This window comes from Nyctereutes procyonoides, unplaced genomic scaffold, assembly GCF_905146905.1.
Source record: "Nyctereutes procyonoides isolate TBG_1078 unplaced genomic scaffold, NYPRO_anot_genome, whole genome shotgun sequence".
Lineage (NCBI taxonomy): Eukaryota > Metazoa > Chordata > Mammalia > Carnivora > Canidae > Nyctereutes > Nyctereutes procyonoides.
The window spans coordinates 25,378,199-25,395,903 of NW_026575160.1; the positions used below are offsets into that span (position 1 = coordinate 25,378,199).

Here is a 17,705-nt window from a genome sequence, read left to right on the forward strand (position 1 = left end):
GGCCAGTTCTTGGACTCCACGGTCATCATCCATCCCAGATTCTGGGCAGGCGCAGGGCTGAGCTCTTCAAGTCTCTCCCTTTCCTAAACTGACAAGACATGGGCCTGAGTCTAACAGAGTCCTCTGAGAACCTCTGCACCTGGTGAGGGAAAAAAAATCCTTCTCTCAGCTTTCCTGGGCATAAGTTAGAAAGGCTCCTGAGCATGGTGTCCAGCTTCACTAGTCTCCAGAAGGAGCAGAGAGACAATGGTGTCTGAAAGCCAATGAAAGCAGTTCAGAACTGACAAGGCTTGTGTATGCAGGAAGCGCACAAGGCGAGGGAAGCTGGCAGGGCTGGCTTCCCAGGGCTCAGTGAGGCTGACAGACTAGAACAGCCAAGAAAGAAGCCAGGAGGGATTTTCCAGCCTTAATAGGGAGAAGTTCGCTTGAAAGCACTCTTTCAGGAAAGACCCAAATGGGACTTGCCGAGACACAGAAAGACCAACATGGAAACAAAAACTAGAAGAAAACAAAAACAAGAAACCAAGGAAGAAGTAGCTGTGATGAAATAAATAAATAAATAAATGATGTAGCAAAAAGAGATGAGAAAATGTATAACAATCTTCAGAGGAAAAAGAAGCAACGTTCACCAAAGCCAGATTCAAGAGAAAAACTTCACAAAGGACTTAATAGTGAGAAATTTAGTATTAAATGGAAATATTGATCTACATCAAACAGGGATAAGAGGATGGTTCAGAATCAGGAAAATGAGGCAATTTTAAGAATAACGATTTTGAAAAAATTTTGTCATATTTCCACAGTGGAAAAAAATCGGAAAATGTTTACTATTCATGTCTCATTCAGACATCCTAGAGGTAGGATTGGAACCATTAAAAAAAAAATCATTGGTTATATTTAGAATATCAGGTATTTCCACAAGTGGAGATGCGCCACAGCAGAAGTGGCTCTGCATTCTCCCATCAGCTCCTGCCTTGCGCTTCCTTCCTAATTCCAACCCGGGCATCCTCCCTTCCAGTTCCCCACTGCATGATCCCTGCCACTCCCTCTCGCTCCTCTCTTTCTTGCCCCCCCAGAGCCAGGCTGTTGCAGGGGCATCCAGGGCAAAGCCCGGCGTGAGGAGCGGAGTGTGTGCAGAGGAAGGAGGTGGCTCTGCAGGCCTGCGAGAGGCCTCCCCAGCGGCTGCAGTGGGAAACCAAGACCAGCACTGTCCTAGCAGAGCCGGAGAAGAGATGACAGTGGTCCAGACAATCAGATCGGAATGGGGCTGTTGACCTTTCCTGCGAGCAGTCTGATGACTCTGTAGGCTGCTCGTAATGGGGGAAGCGGAAGAGTAAAGCAGTGTGTTCATCTGGATGTAATTAATCATGTGTACAAAGTGCTCAGAATTAAGTCAAAACTGTCATCTCTTAGGTCTCTCTTTTAGCTGCCTGAAGATACATTAGTTGCAAATTAAGAGCTATGGCCCTATTGCTGAAAACTGTGATTTTGAAGTATTCCATTCAGCAAGCGTTTTAGACTATAGAGTATGTTTCATCTATCAAGAGCTAGAAAATAGGTGGATGACATAATCCCTACTCTTTTTCTTTTTCTTCCTTTTCTTTTAGATCACACTCTCAGGAAGAGACTGAATGAACCGCCCATTATTTGGGGGAGAAGGGGACGTGCGGAAGTCAGCAACTGTACAACTAACTGGTAGGCTAAATTTAAGCACTGTTTTTTATTTTTAGACTTTTTAAAAGTTATGTGTAACAGCCCTAGGAAGAAAACAAAGAAGTAAAAAATTTCTTCCCTGATCCCTACATTAAGAAGCTTAAAATATCTACTTGATCTGGCAACCACAGATGTTCGGCAGGGAGCTCTGGCCTTGGTATGCTATCCATGAACAAACTGGAATACGGAATATGTGCAGACAGACACACTTTCAGGATCCTGAAATGCAAATCTTCTATAAGAAATTGTTCCTAGAGACCATATCACTTGCTAAATGCCCGGTTGTAATGGAAATGGGATTTGTGTATTTTCCAATTTGAGTAAAATGAATACAAAGCAATTTAATTCCAATTTGGAACTGGATTACTCCTGGTCAGAAATGTGTGTCTAGCATGTAAATTTCAGAAAGATCAACTAACTTCCTTCTTCCCATCTCTTTGAAACACAGTATTTATTTCCTGGTTCATTTTGGGCTTTGTTACATTGACAAGGGTAATCAAAGTCAAATGATAATTAACCACTTATCAAGTGTCCAAAAATGAGCCAAGCATTGCCTTCCACACAGTGAGATGTTTAAAATAATGATTTCTGAATAGGTTTATTTACCCGTATCTACTTGAAAATGTTCTCTGTTTTTACAAACCTAAGTTTTAGGTTTTGGTTCAGTTTTATGTTCACAATTCTGTCTGACATCCTAAACCTGAGAACAAGAACAAATTAAGTCTGCAGGGCCAAATACTTTGATGGCAGATCAGCTATTATTGTTAGGATTATCTGGGTGGGTGGCAAAATAATGGCCCCACAGATGTCAATGTCTTCATCTCCGGTACCTGTGAATATGTTTACCTTTTATGAGAAAAGAGATTTCACAGATGTGATTAAGTTAAAAGTCTTAAAACAGGGGGGACTATCCTGGAATAATACAGTGGGCCCCCTGTAAAGCAAAAGGATCCTTAAGAGAGAGAAGATGGTCAGAGTCATGAACATGTAAAGATGCTCTGCTCCTGGCTCTGAAGATGGAGGAGGGGCTGTGAGCCAAGGAATGCAGCTAGCAGCTATCAAAGGGCAGCAAAAGGATTCTCCCCCAGTTTCCAGGAGAAATGCTGTTCTGATGACACCTTGATTTTAGTCCAATGAAAAGGATTTCAGATTTCTGACCTCCAGAAACGCTCAAAGATATATTTTTGTTGTTTGAAGCCAATAATGAGTTTATAGTAATTATCACTACAGCAAGAGATAACTAATACAACCTGAAATTCCTCTACCAGAGTAATCGATCAGTTAAATGTGAACCTAGGTTGTATAGCAGACATACAACTAATCCGCGCAGAATAAATAGATTTTCTGTCTAAGGGAGTAAATAAATAGCAGGTTGATTTTCTTATCTTCAAAATCTCTGTAGGGTGGACTAGCACCATAAAAAAACATCTGCTGTTTGGTGAATGCTTTGTAAACATTATAGAGATCTGTCAGTGAAGTTTTAATTTAAGGAAAACCATTAATCCCTGAATACAGATCAAGTCTTGAGGTTTCTTAACTTGGTGATGGCTACCTTCAACCAAATTCACTAAAAATAGGCAGCTGATTTTTAAAAAATTTTTCCCCAAAAATACTTTTGGAAGGGGAGAAACAAAAACTAGTACAAATGTGAAAGGATCATTTGCCGAAGTCCTACATAAATATAACAGCGCCACAAGAGAAATCGAAAGGGATCTTAAAAGAGATCAACGTTATGGTGTGACATTTTACTTCTTTTCTCAGGCCACGTTCTAGAGAGGAACCGTGTTTCCTCCTACAAATGCTGTTCTGTGACACAGAAGAAAGAGCTAAAAGCACTTACCAATGCTGAGGCCCAGGGACACTTTGTGAGATTCAATACCTTATTACGAAGTGACTCTCCTCAACATCATGAGTCTGACTTATTAATGCGGCACTCTGAATGCTAGCCAGAAGCCTTATATAGCAACCATGAAGAATTCAAAAATATTTAATTTCCTTCCTTCATTACAGATGATGTTTTCATGACAATTTTCCAAGGAGAAGAGCTTGTTTTATTAATCATAACTTGCTAAACAATCACTGACATAAAAAATATGGTAGAAGAGAAAAGCAATATCCATCTAATTAAGCTAAAAACAGCCCCTTGTTCCAAAGCCTGCAATCAGCACTGTTTATGGTGCTATAAAACAAGAGAGATTAAGGTGGTGGTATCCTTTGTCTCTCTGTCTTCCTCTTTTTAAAAAGCAGCTGGGTTTTGATGCCTTGTGCACTTGGGTTTCCATACTGGGATAATTTTGAAGTCTTTAAATTACATGCATTAACAGACCATCGGGGCACAACGGTTTCCATTTTACTGGAGGTCACAAACAGAAGGACCAACAGTTTTTCTGGTGCAAAGTTCTCCAATATAACACTAGTGTTTGTTAAACATGCCTGCCAAAATTCTCACGAGTGCTTAAGTACAAGGGCTTTCAAATAAAACAGCATTAAACGTTACCATTCTGTGTGAGTTTTGTGGAACAGAGAAAAGATGTTATCCAAAAAGACTCCTTTGTGGCCTTCATGGCTTGGTGATTATTTCCAAGGAGGATGCCCTTGGAAAAGGGAAGTTTGAGGTAGCGGGTAGTATCCTGAAGATTTGTATTCTCTTCACACTATTAAAAAATATTAAAAATAAAATTAAAAAGGGAGAGATAAAAGAGACCTCATGAAAATTGTTAAGCATACTTTCCATTTCTGCTGTTTATAAACTGGGAAACATTCCACACGGGATTACAAGTAGAATTTGGCTTTTAAGTAAAGTACACAAAAACAGAGAGATGGAATTAAGCATGGATTTTTGGGCTCAGACCAATTTGGGTTCAAATCCCAGTTCTGCTACTTCTCCCAGGAGTAACTCTATCACGTTATCTCACCTCTCGAGATCACCATTTCTAAATCTAAACCTCAGTGTGTTGTCATAAAGAATCAGGTTCCAAAAAGCCTTTCACACAGAGCCTGATATACAGGAAGTACTCAAGAAATCATATTTGCAGTAACCACATTTAAAACAAATGCTTATTAAATTCTTCCAACATCTCATCTGAGGCTGCTATCGAACAGCTCCTAACTTTGAAAACTGGCAATTACAAGAAACTCTTTCAGGGTCATCTAAGAGTCCCAGCATGTGAGAGAAATCTCTACTTCACAGAACATGCCAGTTAACAAATATGAGAGGGATTACAAATTTAGAAAATATAGTTTCATATCCCTAATGTAATTCTTTCTTTAGTCAAAGGTGGTCACTTAATGCTAAAATCAGCAAGAAAATTGCTGGATAAAGAACTGGACATTTGGCACATGGGGTTGGCTCGGTAGGTAGAGCATGCAACTCTTGATCTTGGATCATGAGTTCAAGCCCCACATTGGGCGTAGAGCTTACTTGGAAACCCCACCCCCCCAAACTAGACATTCTTGTGATGCCAATGTAGTATAACACACAGATTAATTTCCAGTGGCAAGAGGACAAATACAACTGCACACACATGGGGCAGGGGGGAATCAGGTTGTTGTTATACTGATGCACGATGGTACAAAGACAAATATCGCTGTCTGTAATGTATTCTTACTACAGATGTTGAACCTCAATCTACCACAAGTACAGATTCCACTTCCATTTCATAATAGATACAATGGACAGAACAACATGCTGAACAATACTATAGGGGAAGCAACTAGAAAAACCCCAAAGGCAGCATTTTATGCAGGATGCCAGGCTTTATCTCTTCGAGTCCAATGAGAAAGAAAGAAAGAAAGAAAGAAAGAAAGAAAGAAAGAAAGAAAGAAAGAAAGAAAGAAAGAAAGAAAGAAAGAAAGAAAGAAAAGGATTGTTCTAGACTAACCAACACTTAAGGCAAATGTGACATATAGTCCCAGATTTGGATCAACCTACTGAAAAGGATTTTTTGAAATTTATACATTGACTTAAGTTCTAGATGAGATTGAAAAAATTCAGTGATTAGAAAATCATTTACCCCAAAGATACAGATGCAATGAAACGCCGGGACACCTGCACCCCGATGTTTCTAGCAGCCATGTCCACAATAGCCAAACTGTGGAAGGAGCCTTGGTGTCCATCAAAAGATGAATGGATAAAGAAGATGTGGTTTATGTATACAACGGAATATTCCTCAGCCATTAGAAACGACAAATACCCACCATTTGCTTCAACGTGGATGGAACTGGAGGGTATTATGCTGAGTGAAGTAAGTCAATCGGAGAAGGACAAACATTATATGTTCTCATTCAGTTGGGGAATATAAATAATAGTGAAAGGGAATAGCGGGGAAGGGAGAAGAAATGGGTAGGAAATATCAGAAAGGGAGACAGAACATGGAAGACTCCTAACTCTGGGAAATGAACTAGGGGTGGTGGAAGGGGAGGAGGGCGGGGGATGTGGGTGAATGGGTGGCGGGCACTGAGGGGGGCACTTGACGGGATGAGCACTGGGTGTTATTCTGTATGTTGGCAAATTGAACACCAATAAAAAATACATTTATTATTAAAAAAATTTCAAAAATGTATTAGTCTAAAAAAAAGAAATAAAATCATTAACTGAAAAAGTAGGTTTTAGGGCGGTGTGATATAATGGCCATATGTCCTTATTCATTTGTCTGAACCCACAGTATATACTATACCTAGAGTGGATCTTAAGGTAAACTGTGGACTTTGGGTGATTATGATATGTCAATATAGGTTTATCCTTGGTTAAAAAAAAAAAGTACCATTCTGGTGAGTGAGGTTGATAAGGGGAGAGACTATGTATGTGGGGCGTTGGCACAGAGAAATCTACCTCCTCCTCTCAATGTTATTATAAACCTGTTTTATGGTTCTGTTCTATGATATCACTTGTGTAAAAAAAATCCACATAGAAAAATATCTAAAAGCATATACACTAGAGGATTAATAATTAACAGCACCCAGGTAATGAGGGTATTGTTTTCATTTTGAATTATCTCTGTACTTCTTTATAATGATAAAAGTGATTTTAAATCTTTTTTTTTTTAATTTGTATTTATTTATGATAGTCACAGAGAGAGAGAGAGAGAGAGGCAGAGACATAGGCAGAGGGAGAAGCAGGCTCCATGCACCGGGAGCCCGATGTGGGATTCGATCCCGGGTCTCCAGGATCGCGCCCTGGGCCAAAGGCAGGCGCCAAACCGCTGTGCCACCCAGGGATCCCCGATAAAAGTGATTTTAAACTACAATTCTGAAAAAAATATTTTCACAGATACAGAGTTCGTATAACAGGCTATTTTGAGTATAAATTTTAAAACTCACATGAGCTTTATTCCTTTAAATGTTTTCAAGACTAGTGTCTTGGTTAACAGGCAGGGGTTTAAGCAGAGAATCCCTTTGGTATTCCAGAGTACTGTGTGTGATTCATAAAATATTTTTAAAATTTTAAATAATAAATTTTAGGAAAGACCTAATGAGTTCAGAGAGATGGAATCAGAATACTACAAGATGTTCTTACTAGCACACCTGCCCAGTAACAGGAGTACCTATAAACACAATAAGCAGCCTCTATAATTCTCTTCTAACGTTACAACTCCAAATGCTTTCTTTTATTACTGGGAGATATTTCATGGAGACAGCAGAGCGTGCGAAACACACATATATGGTTTAGAGAATCATTACAAAGTAAATGCTTCAAATGCCTTCTTCAGAAAGAGCCCTTTGGCAAAGTAATGTTCTGGAACCCTCGATTGCCATCCCTTCTCGTCTTGTTCTTGGTATCGGGGCTCGGAAGATAGCAAGCCAAAGCATGAGTCACAGCACCCCGCACTGCCCCGTACTTCCTGCCTGGGTCTGGTCTGGGGGGTCAGGAACATGCTCTGGTCTCCCAGCCCTCACCTGACTTGTGTTCCATCTATCTAACCACCACTTCCTACTGTGACAAGCATGGGGGAACACAACGGACATACTGTCCAGCTATTGCCAAGCATCCTCTTCAGGAGCTGGAGAGGCTCTAGCCTGCTGTGTTCCATCTACTCACAGAAATTGTGCCCCTACAGATATAGTTCTTATCCCCCCCCCCCCCATCAAATAATTGCCTAGCTCATGAGCACTTCTGGCACCCTCTTAGAATTTCTGCTGCCTTTGGCCCAGGGCGCGATTCTGGAGACCCCGGATCGAATCCCACGTCGGGCTCCCGGTGCATGGAGTCTGCTTCTCCCTCTGCCTGTGTCTCTGCCTCTCTTTCTCTCTCTCTCTCGGTGACTATCATAAAATAAATAAAAATTTAAAAAAAAAAAGAATTTCTGCTTGATACGCTCATCTAGCTCTGCTGGTGGCCATGGACTGACGACTTCTGTGACTGAAGATAGGATGGCTGTTTCATATATTTAGGGAGCCCTGTGAAGAAGACTTGGTTGTCTTCTCTTGGGCCAATCACTGTGGCCAGATGAGTGCCACCAGCACTGGTTCACTTTACTTCTCCTTCAGCCTGGGGGGTGGAGGGTCAAGACCTCAGCATCTGATTTTGTCTGAGACGTGATACCTTAACAATTCTTGCAGCTGAACACTATCACTCACAGTCAAGTACAAAGACAATAATTAACATAAATATTAAGACGTAAAAATCATTTCAAGATCTCCCGCCAACAACACTGGGTATGTGTGCATGAGCTTGCATGTGCTGATGGGGAAAGGGCAGGTAGAGAAAATTCTACCCACCAACTCAGCGAAGAAAAGCACATAATCACTCTTTGGTCTCAATGAACCTTTTGATGAGAACATTTGCCAGGAGTTGGACACTGAATTTTTTTGTCCAATAGGAGCCCAAGGAGATAATGCTAGGTATAGGGTTAGAGTTGGAGGTTTGGATCTATTTCTGAAGAACTTATGTGGCCTCAAGAAGTTGTACAGAACAATCTCATAGCATATCTTTTGTTGTTCTCTGAGGTTCTCAGCATGCATCCTTAACACATCATACAAACACTGGAGATTTTAAAAGCATCCAAGCAATCACCATTTATGATGGTTTACTACATGTCAAGCACTGCAAAGCACTTTATGTGCATTTTCTTATTCTCATAATCACCTCGCGAGGCAGGACACTGTAATCTGAGGAGCTATGTGATTTGCTCGATGTCACATTATCAGTAAGTGTCAAGAGTTGGGATTTGAACCAAAGTTTGTGCTCACAACTACTAGAGAACACTGCCTCCTTCAAATGTGTTTTAACCAAGTTTTGAGTTTTGTTATAATGAATAAACATTTATTGATTTATAGGTAACATACTGAATGGTAGGTAAGGCTAAGAAAGACTAAAAAGTTCACTTTTCCAAAAAAAAAGTCTATTTGTGGGAGACACCTTGGGAGGCAGCTCAGAGTGGTCTGTGGAGCTGAAATGGATTTCTGCAAATCAAGCCTAGGAGCCCTACAGCGAGGCAGCTAGGCTCTATTCTAAAACCAGGCACGGAGCAAGGAGGATCATGTGACATGAATGTAGTGGGGAGCAAGGCCAGGTAGGAGCAGATGAAGCATGACACAGGAGCTCGGGAACTCAACAGGTGAGTCAGAGATAATATGTCAATTCATCTGAAGAAAGAGAATCTAATGAAGTAAAAAGTAGATGAGGAGCAGTGAAGAATAGAAATGAGGTTCAAGAAGGCAGACCTACAAGGCAGGGGCAGGTATCAGCAAGAAGGTTCTCCAGCCTTTCATGAGGAAATGTACTGTTCATTAGCAAAAGCTAGGCAGTGAGGAAGAGTCAGTATCAAATTCCTGGGGCACCCTCAGCCAGGTGGGAGAAGGGAAGGTACTAGGGGGGCACAGATCTGAATCAGGACATAGAGTGGAGAAAACAACCAGAAGTGAACAACCCTGATCCCCCTACCCTTAGGCTAAGAGTCAATTAAGTCACAGAAATGAAGCTGGAAAAGTCTGGTGTGGCACTGCCTGCCTGTTAACTGTAAATACTGGTATAAATGAGTCGTGGTTGAGTGTCTGCAAGCCTGTGAGTCTGAGACTGACCACCGTAGCTTCCCAGGAAGCTACGGCGCAGGTAGGCGAGAAGTGGCTTTGTCACCACAGTAAAATCCAGTTATACCACTAACCTAGATGAGCTGTTAAATACAAATCACTTGCGTTTTCGGGACTCGCACAACTGTTTGGGTTTGGGCATAAGGGCAACTTTTTTTCATCAAATCTGGTGCAAGTGTGGAACAAGGCAACGAGGACATGAGAATAATAAGACACTGTCCTCCCCGTACACTTGTGACATACACAGCTAATGTACTACCAGTGTGATGGCTATATGATGATAGACAGATGAGGGAGCAGTGAACTGAGCCACTCTTTCTGGAAGAAACAAGGCAACATGATCGCAGCCTCATGAGGCTGCCACTAGATTACAGGAGCAAAACAATGTCATTGTCGCAGTAAAGGACAATTCTCTGTGTTTGCTCTGATAGGCTGGCATCTGTGCAACCCATCTCAAAATGGAGTAAAGTTAATTTATTACAAATTAAAGAGGAAGGATTAAGAATGAGTCCTCTGCTTTACCACACTTGAGACTGAAATCAGACCTGACAGGAGAAATATGCTCATAGAAGAACTAAGTGCAGGCTTTGCGAGGAGGCAGTGGTAGTCTCCATGAGCTTGGCTCACAGGCTATTCCCTCGCTCAGAGTTGAAACCACTTGGCACAGCAATGAGTGGTGCATCATACCCCAGGCCACTGTTTTGACCCACCGTCCTAGACAAAGGGAAAGAGAGCTGTGATGGTCCGTCATGAGGAGTGTTCCAGAAATGTGGTGGTATCTGGAGTAATATAAGCTATGTGATTGAGCATTAAGCATTTAAAATTTTTGTAGAAATAAGCTGGTATGGACATTCATAGTACATTAATGAACTTAAGGGGTCTATAATTTGCAAAAAATAAAGAATTAAGTTGAAAAAATACAGTAAGTTAGACAATCCAGTTGGAACTATATTTTACTGGTCAATCAAAAGCAGATTTAAACAGTTTGTGGTAGCAACGTATCTTCTTTTGGGAACACTTTTAGTATGATTAGCCATCCTGATGATATCAAAAATTTTAGAAATGTATTAAATTCCAAATTACCAGTCCTTTAATTTGGTATTCAGGGAAATAAACACTCCCTATCCCTCAGGGCATTACCCATCTGACCTCTGCACCATTAACACCCATGCCAATGTTGTGATGAGGGCCCCTGGATTCCCGCCCTGCTGGGGAAGGGAAGCAGGGTCTATGGGAGCAGGTCTGCCTGACTTCAGTCAGAGAGAATAAGAGGCTCACCAAGCAGGCAATGGAGGAAAAGGCATATCATGTGGGAGACATGATAGCTATAAAGGCCTTGGGCGAATAAAAGCCATAAGTGAGACTATGGGGCCATGGCAATGAAGTGCAATGTGGGATCCTCGACTGGACTCCCCAAGAGAAAAATGACATTAGTGGGAAAACTCCTGAAATTCACCTAAGTTTTGTGTTAACAGTACTGCACATGGGTTAATTTAGTTTCAATAAATATGCTACGGTTGTGTAAGATGTTAACATAAGGAGAAGCTAGGGGAGGGGTATATGGGAATGTTCTATCCTATTTTTTGCAATTCTTCTGCAAGTCTAAAATATTTTTAAAACCTTAAATATTAAAATATTAAAAAAAACCTTTCTTCTTCATCTTCTCCCTTTTTTTAAAATTTTTTTTAAGAAAGCACAGGTATATTCAGACAACTACATGTAGCTTAGTAAGGCTGGAGCATGGGATCTTTCAGTACCAAAAAAGCCTTGGAACTGCCCTAAGCCTCTCAATTAGGAAAAACCCAAGAGAAAAGCTCAGTTTGGGACCTGCTGAGTTTGAAGTGTCCCTGGAGAAGGCAGCTATAGATGGTCAGTGGGCTGGTAAAAGGCGTGGGCTGGAAATCCAGTGCGGCCTTCTGCAGCAGAGATGTGGTGATGAGCTAACCCGCGGAAGTGGCTGAGATGGTTTTAGACTGGAGGAGTCACAAATGGTGGCCAAGGATGAAACCCATGAAAATACCCTTGTCATGTAAGGTGAGGATAACGACAGAAGGGTCCTCAAAGGAGAAGGAGGATGAAACTCAGGAGAACACTGTTGAATAGAGGCAAGAAAGTGGGATTTTCAGGAAGGGAAATCAATGGTGCAACACGCTACAAGGAAATAAGGAAACATTCTGAGAGCGGCCAGTGGCTTTAGCCACTTTGGGAAAACTGAAGATGTCCTGGTATAATTTGTGAGAATGAAGGTGCTTCCTGGATGTCACATTAATAGCCTTCAGCACTAAGACCACGCCCGCAGATTATCTTAGCCTTTTTTTCTTTTCTCTGTTCATTGTGGCACATTTCTGCATTAAATATATTGACTTCTAATTTTTAAAATTTTATAGGTGTTTCATTCTTATTTTTTTTAAGGATTTTATCTCTTTATTAATGAGAGACACACCGAGAGAGGCAGAGACACAGGCAGATGGAGAAGCAGGCTCCTCGAGGGGAGCCCGATGTGGGACTCGATCCCGGGAAGCTGAAGGCAGACGCTCAACTGCTGAGCCTACCCAGGCACCCCAGGTGTTTCCTTTTTAATTTCTGTCACAGTGAGTAATAAACCAAAGGCAATGTGACCCAGGTTGGGCACTCGTGGCCTCCAGGGAAAAGTTCACCTGAGCCGGAGGAGCCAGTGGAATGCAAGGAAGCAGCCACAGTGGGGGAAGACCGGCTTTTCACGTAGACGGACGGTGCTGGGAAAGGAAGAACCAGTGTGCGGCCCTTTAAAAAGGTTTTTGTGGTTTTTGTTTTTCAGAAAAAGGCTCAAGCAGGTTGACGATCTGAGAAAACATGGCCAGAAGAAAGGAAACAGACAGAGTTGCAGGAGGAAGAGCGGACAATGGGAAGAGCGAGGTCTCCAGGGAGTCAGGAGGGAGGGAGATCCTGAAGGAAGCAGGTGGAAGAATGAGGAGGGAAGGAGTCTGGTCCCATCGCCTGAGACAGGAAGCAGGAAGGAAGGGAAGGAGGCCGGGAGGTTCGCAGGTGGCAAAGGGGAGACCATGGGAAGCTCAGAGATTCCTGTCTGGTGGCTTCTGTTTTCTCTGCTAAGTAGGGAGGAAGTGGTGAGGGGAAGGCCCAATGGTAAAATCTGGTCAGTGACCCCTGGGGGGCTGCGGGCGAACTGGGGACAGCCACCCTTCGCAAGCTGTGTGGCAACGTGTGAGTCTGTCATGTGTCTCTCAGCCTTGATTTAGATGGTTTTATCAATAAAGAGGTCTGAAATTCTATGTAGTCAAACTTGCACGTTTTTTTAAGTATCTGATTTCTAACACGTGAGCCAGTCTTAGAAAGACCCTCCTTACCTCGATAGTATAAAAATGTTGTCATATTTTTATAAGGCTCTTACAAGTTGTTTTTTTTTTTTTTTTAACCTTTAATCTGGAACATGTTTTGGTCTAAGAAGCAAGATAGGAATCCAGTTCTTCCTTTTCCCCCAACACCCATCATGGTCACCTCAACACTACTTATTAAACAGGCTATTTTTTTTAAATTTATTCAATGCTTTGAAATCTACTCTGCCTCCATTTTTTTTTCTTTTCTACTTCTTCTTTTTTTTTTTTTTTTTAAATAGTAAATTCAAGGCTGCAATTATCCGCAGGCCATGTGCCTTCCTGCCATGGCAAAAGAAGGATAATAAGCATTATCCTCATAATATGGTTTTATAATCATTACACTACAAGAGTCCTCAGGCTGAAACTGAACTTGTTGGCTCAGTACTATGAAAAAGAAAACCATGGCATCAATGAGACTAAAAACCAAAGTTGTTATACTTGGCGAGTATCCCACACCTCTTTAAATCAGCAATACCGAAAAACCCCAATCATAAGACAACATAGCTACTTAGGTTTCTTCTGTGGAGCTAACACTTCCTGATGGGTCTCCTCAAAGTAAGTCTGCCCAAAATTAGACAATCTATAGGCATCATCCTGAGCCTCCCTTGTGGTCGAGAAAGATTACTGGGAACACCTGCCTTTTCAATTGCTCAAGCTCAAATAAATAAATTTTCCTATGCTTTATGGATCAGAATTCTGAATACTCCATGAAAACTTGTACAAAGGCCTGAGCAGATCCACAGCTCTGCTTCTGAGAAAATTTTTGCCTTTGCCAACAGACACAGACAGGCCTCTGATATCAGAGTAGAATGGTTCTCTTTCTGGGAATCGATATCAGTTGAACTCCTAAATGCTTCTGTAGAAAAGCAAGCCCTGAGACCTGTCCTCCTGGCATTTTAAGTAGATGGATGTCTCTAAACACTAGCTATGAATCATGGTATTTTTTAATATTTAGAGTCAACCTGGATTTGACTGGACACTTAGCACCTGCCCTGAAACACTGTCTAACCCACAGGTGAGAAAGCCCACACCTGATGTGCCATATAAAAGTGATTCATATTATTAGGAAACGGGAGCTCAGTTTTAATTATCTGAGCCTTGCCTTTTCCGAGTCAAGATTTAATGCTACACAGAGGTAATAGCACAAACACTCATACAAAGTACCATATGTCCTTCGGGAAATTGTAGCTAAAGACACTGCCTGTCATATCTCACGTAGGGCACCTCTCACCCAACGGTAAGATAAACTGATCCTCTCAGATGTCTAGCACATTGAGCTCCTCCGTTTGCTTTACTGATCACTTTAAGTTGTTTTTTCTTTGTATTTGAACACTGTAAGCATATTTAAGTCCTTTTTGAAGTAGAGAGAATATAAGTGCCAGAAATGGAGGGACTCTACCTGTTTTGTTCACTACATTTCCAGTGCCTGACTTGTAGTGTGTGGTCGGTAAATATGTTGAACAAATAACTAGAAAATGAATGATTAAACGTGCACATAGCAGCAGAAATTACCAGGTGTGTTGTGCATCGACCCTCATTTTATTAGCAATAATCCAAAGGTAAGGAAAGTTTTTGTTTGTATCTTCTTCATTCATTCCATAAATCTCTGCTGCACATGTACCATGTGCCAGAACCCCTGACACAGCTGTCACACTTAAGGGACACATTCATCTATTGGAATAAGCCAAGGGAACATTAGATACAGAATACAGAGACAATCCTTTCAAAAAGACATAGTCCTTGCCAGCAATCTCCTAAAAAGAGTGTTCTTTTCAGTCATTTTTTTCTCTTTTCCAGAGTGATAATAAGATAACGAGTTAATAATTCAGTCCTGTTTATCACAGCCTGTTGCCAACATCTGACTGATGTTACCTTATGCACGATGAGCTCATGAGTGCCATCTGGAAGAGTCCTACCATCTTCCTGCATCAGGGGGACAAAGGAGAAACCAAACAGTTTCTTCTCTCCTTTCTCCTTTGCTGTGAAAAAAGAGAAAAAGAATTACTTGCTTTTCAAAATGCTTGTCTACTACCCGTGTTCAGATACACAGACTGCCAGCAAGCACGTTCATCAAGAAATACAACCCACGCTCACCAGCTCCCTCTCTATACAACGGAGAGCAGCCTTTATGATGAGACCTCTATCTACAGTAGCCACGCTCCGACCCATATTCCTGCCCCGTAGGACTGCAAAGTACCCTGCTTGACGAATCTTCTTCATAGGACTATCTCAGAATATGTTTTAGAAAAACTTCTGGATTGCCTACTTTTTCTCTTTGCATCCTACCCTCCACCCCCGGCTGTAAGCACCATTGAGGGCAGGATTCTTCTATTTTATTTTATTCTAACTTTGGTATCTCAAAGAGTGCCAAGCACATAGTAGGTTCTCAATAAGTATATGTTAAATCAATGAACAAATGAATGAACGAACATGAAATTCAATGTTTTGCTTGCTCCTTGTGCAAAGGCAGTTTCCAGGCTCTGCCTTGCTCTGTAAAAGAACTTTCCCTAGGTCCATGTGTGTAAAGACAGCGCCATGGAAGCCACTTCCTTGAGCTCTTAGGCATGTGGGTAAACGACATGAATTGCTATCTATAATTTGAGAATTGCTTATTAGAGAGAGTAGTACTCTGAACTGGAAACGGAGCAATGAGGTTTTCAGATGCCTAATGAAGAATTACAATGGCTAGAAAGGTCAAGGATCATTTGCAGAGAAGGAAATTGAGATCACATGATATTAGGTAACCTGCTCTAGGTCTCCAGTACCATTCTGGTTATTTCCACCAACCTTCCTTTCCTCCAAAAATGGAGAAAGCATTAAAAGAAACTGATTGGTTCAACTGGACTGTCTCTTTATATTTAGATATGTGGGAGGAGTTCCAAGCCTGCAGGCCGGACAGTTATTATTTCCCACGTAGGTGTGGAAGTGGAGCATTACACTTGATAGAAGAGTTCAGCTTTGGGATGCAGTAAGGCCTGAGCTAGAGGTGTCAGACATGGTGACCTTGAAGATCAGACAAGAGACTTGAGCAACACATCTCCCTCACGATTGCTTCTGGCATTTAACCACAGAAAAATGGGCTCCACATACAGAAGAGAAATTTTGGCTAGCTGGTTTTGGCCCCTAGCATGAAGACATCCCTGAAAATGTGATTCTAGGAAATTATTTTCTTCTGAAGTCATTAATTTCAACCCCAGAGAGAAACTGGGAAAATATCCATGTTCTTTCAAGTTAAGCGAAAATCACAGTGAAGAGCTCTAGGATGTGATTTCTACATCAATGGAGTGCTAGCTATGGAACTTCTGATTTAGGGAAGAACACTTATTTAGAAGTAACTTCCTAAGTTTATCTGACTATCTTTGTGGTGTAGATTTGGTATTTAATTTGGAAGGGGAACAAGATTCCGTGAATGAATAACATTAGCAAAGGTAAAAAATAAAGCAATCGTTTCCCCAAATTTGTCTTTTGTTATAAAAGAAGAATAAACACCAAACAAAGTTTAAAGGGCACGGCCTTTTGTCCTGAGCTACTAGATCAGAATTAACAAGTTGAATGGACTATTATGCCTAATATGATCCCCTTTTACTAACAAAGACCCTACGTTCATGGATTCCACCTCTTGACTTTTCAATTCGTTCTTTCTAATATCTCAACTCCAACAACTTTGCCCTGGGACCTCAGAATTTACTGATGCCCTTCTCCGTGCCCCTCTGCTCTCACTTCCCATGTCTACTAGGCTCCATCATTCTAATCACTTTGAATCCCCTCAGCCCACTGCTATCCTCTACACTTCCTGCTACACTGCTGCGCTGGGCTGAAACCCAACTTGCACCTTAGTCTACATCTATGCCAGACTAATCTCACTTTAATTAACTCACATTAACCACAGATGGGCCCTGAGCTGGGCAAACCTTCCACATTTTCCTGACCAGCTCACCTTTTCACTTTTCTAGACAGGGGTTTCATGCTTCTCAGCCTCTAATACCTCAACACTTTCCTCACTTTCAGCAGATGCAGAGAGGAGTCCTCCACGCTCTGCCCATTAATGCTCCTGCATCGGCCGTCCTGCACTATTCCCGAATTCTCCACTTAACCGGGAGCACTGGCCCCATGCTTCCCTTCCTCAAGGGCACTGCTCCTACACTTGTCACCTCTTTCATCTACATCATCAGTTCTTCCTCTCTTCTGAATCATCTGCACCAAACATGTTTTAGAACTCCACCTGAGAAAAGAAAAAAATACCCTCCCATGACCTACCATTCCATTATAGTTACTATCCCATTTCTCTGCTCTCTCATATTCTTTATAGCAAATTTTCTGGAAATCTTTGTCTGTATTTACTGCCTGCCCTTCCTTTCTCCTCCACCTCACTCTTGGACTCACTTGCACCAGACTTTCATCACCACAAATCCACTACAACTACTTGTCAGGTTCATTGACTTCCATGATGCCAAACTGGGTGATCATCCCTCTGTCCTCCACTTATTTATCACTGGCACCTGACATATCAGATCAATCCCTTCTTGAAAATCTTTCTTCACTTAATCCCCTGGATTCTATTACTGGATACTCCTTCCACCTCACTGGCAATTC

General features: G+C 41.6%; 1 protein-coding gene across 5 annotated transcripts in view; it reads right to left on the reverse strand.

The window, feature by feature from the left end:
* DOCK4 (dedicator of cytokinesis 4) overlaps positions 1 to 17,705 on the reverse strand; it is a 412,270-nt gene that overhangs the window by 124,637 nt on the left and 269,928 nt on the right. For all 5 annotated transcript variants that reach the window (XM_055314619.1, XM_055314621.1, XM_055314620.1 and 2 more), the window contains exons 16-17: positions 14,985 to 15,091; positions 4,208 to 4,364 (exon numbers count right to left, since the gene is read on the reverse strand). In XM_055314619.1, coding sequence (XP_055170594.1) covers positions 4,208 to 4,364; positions 14,985 to 15,091 — 264 coding nt within the window. The remainder of the gene's footprint in view (positions 1 to 4,207; positions 4,365 to 14,984; positions 15,092 to 17,705) is intronic.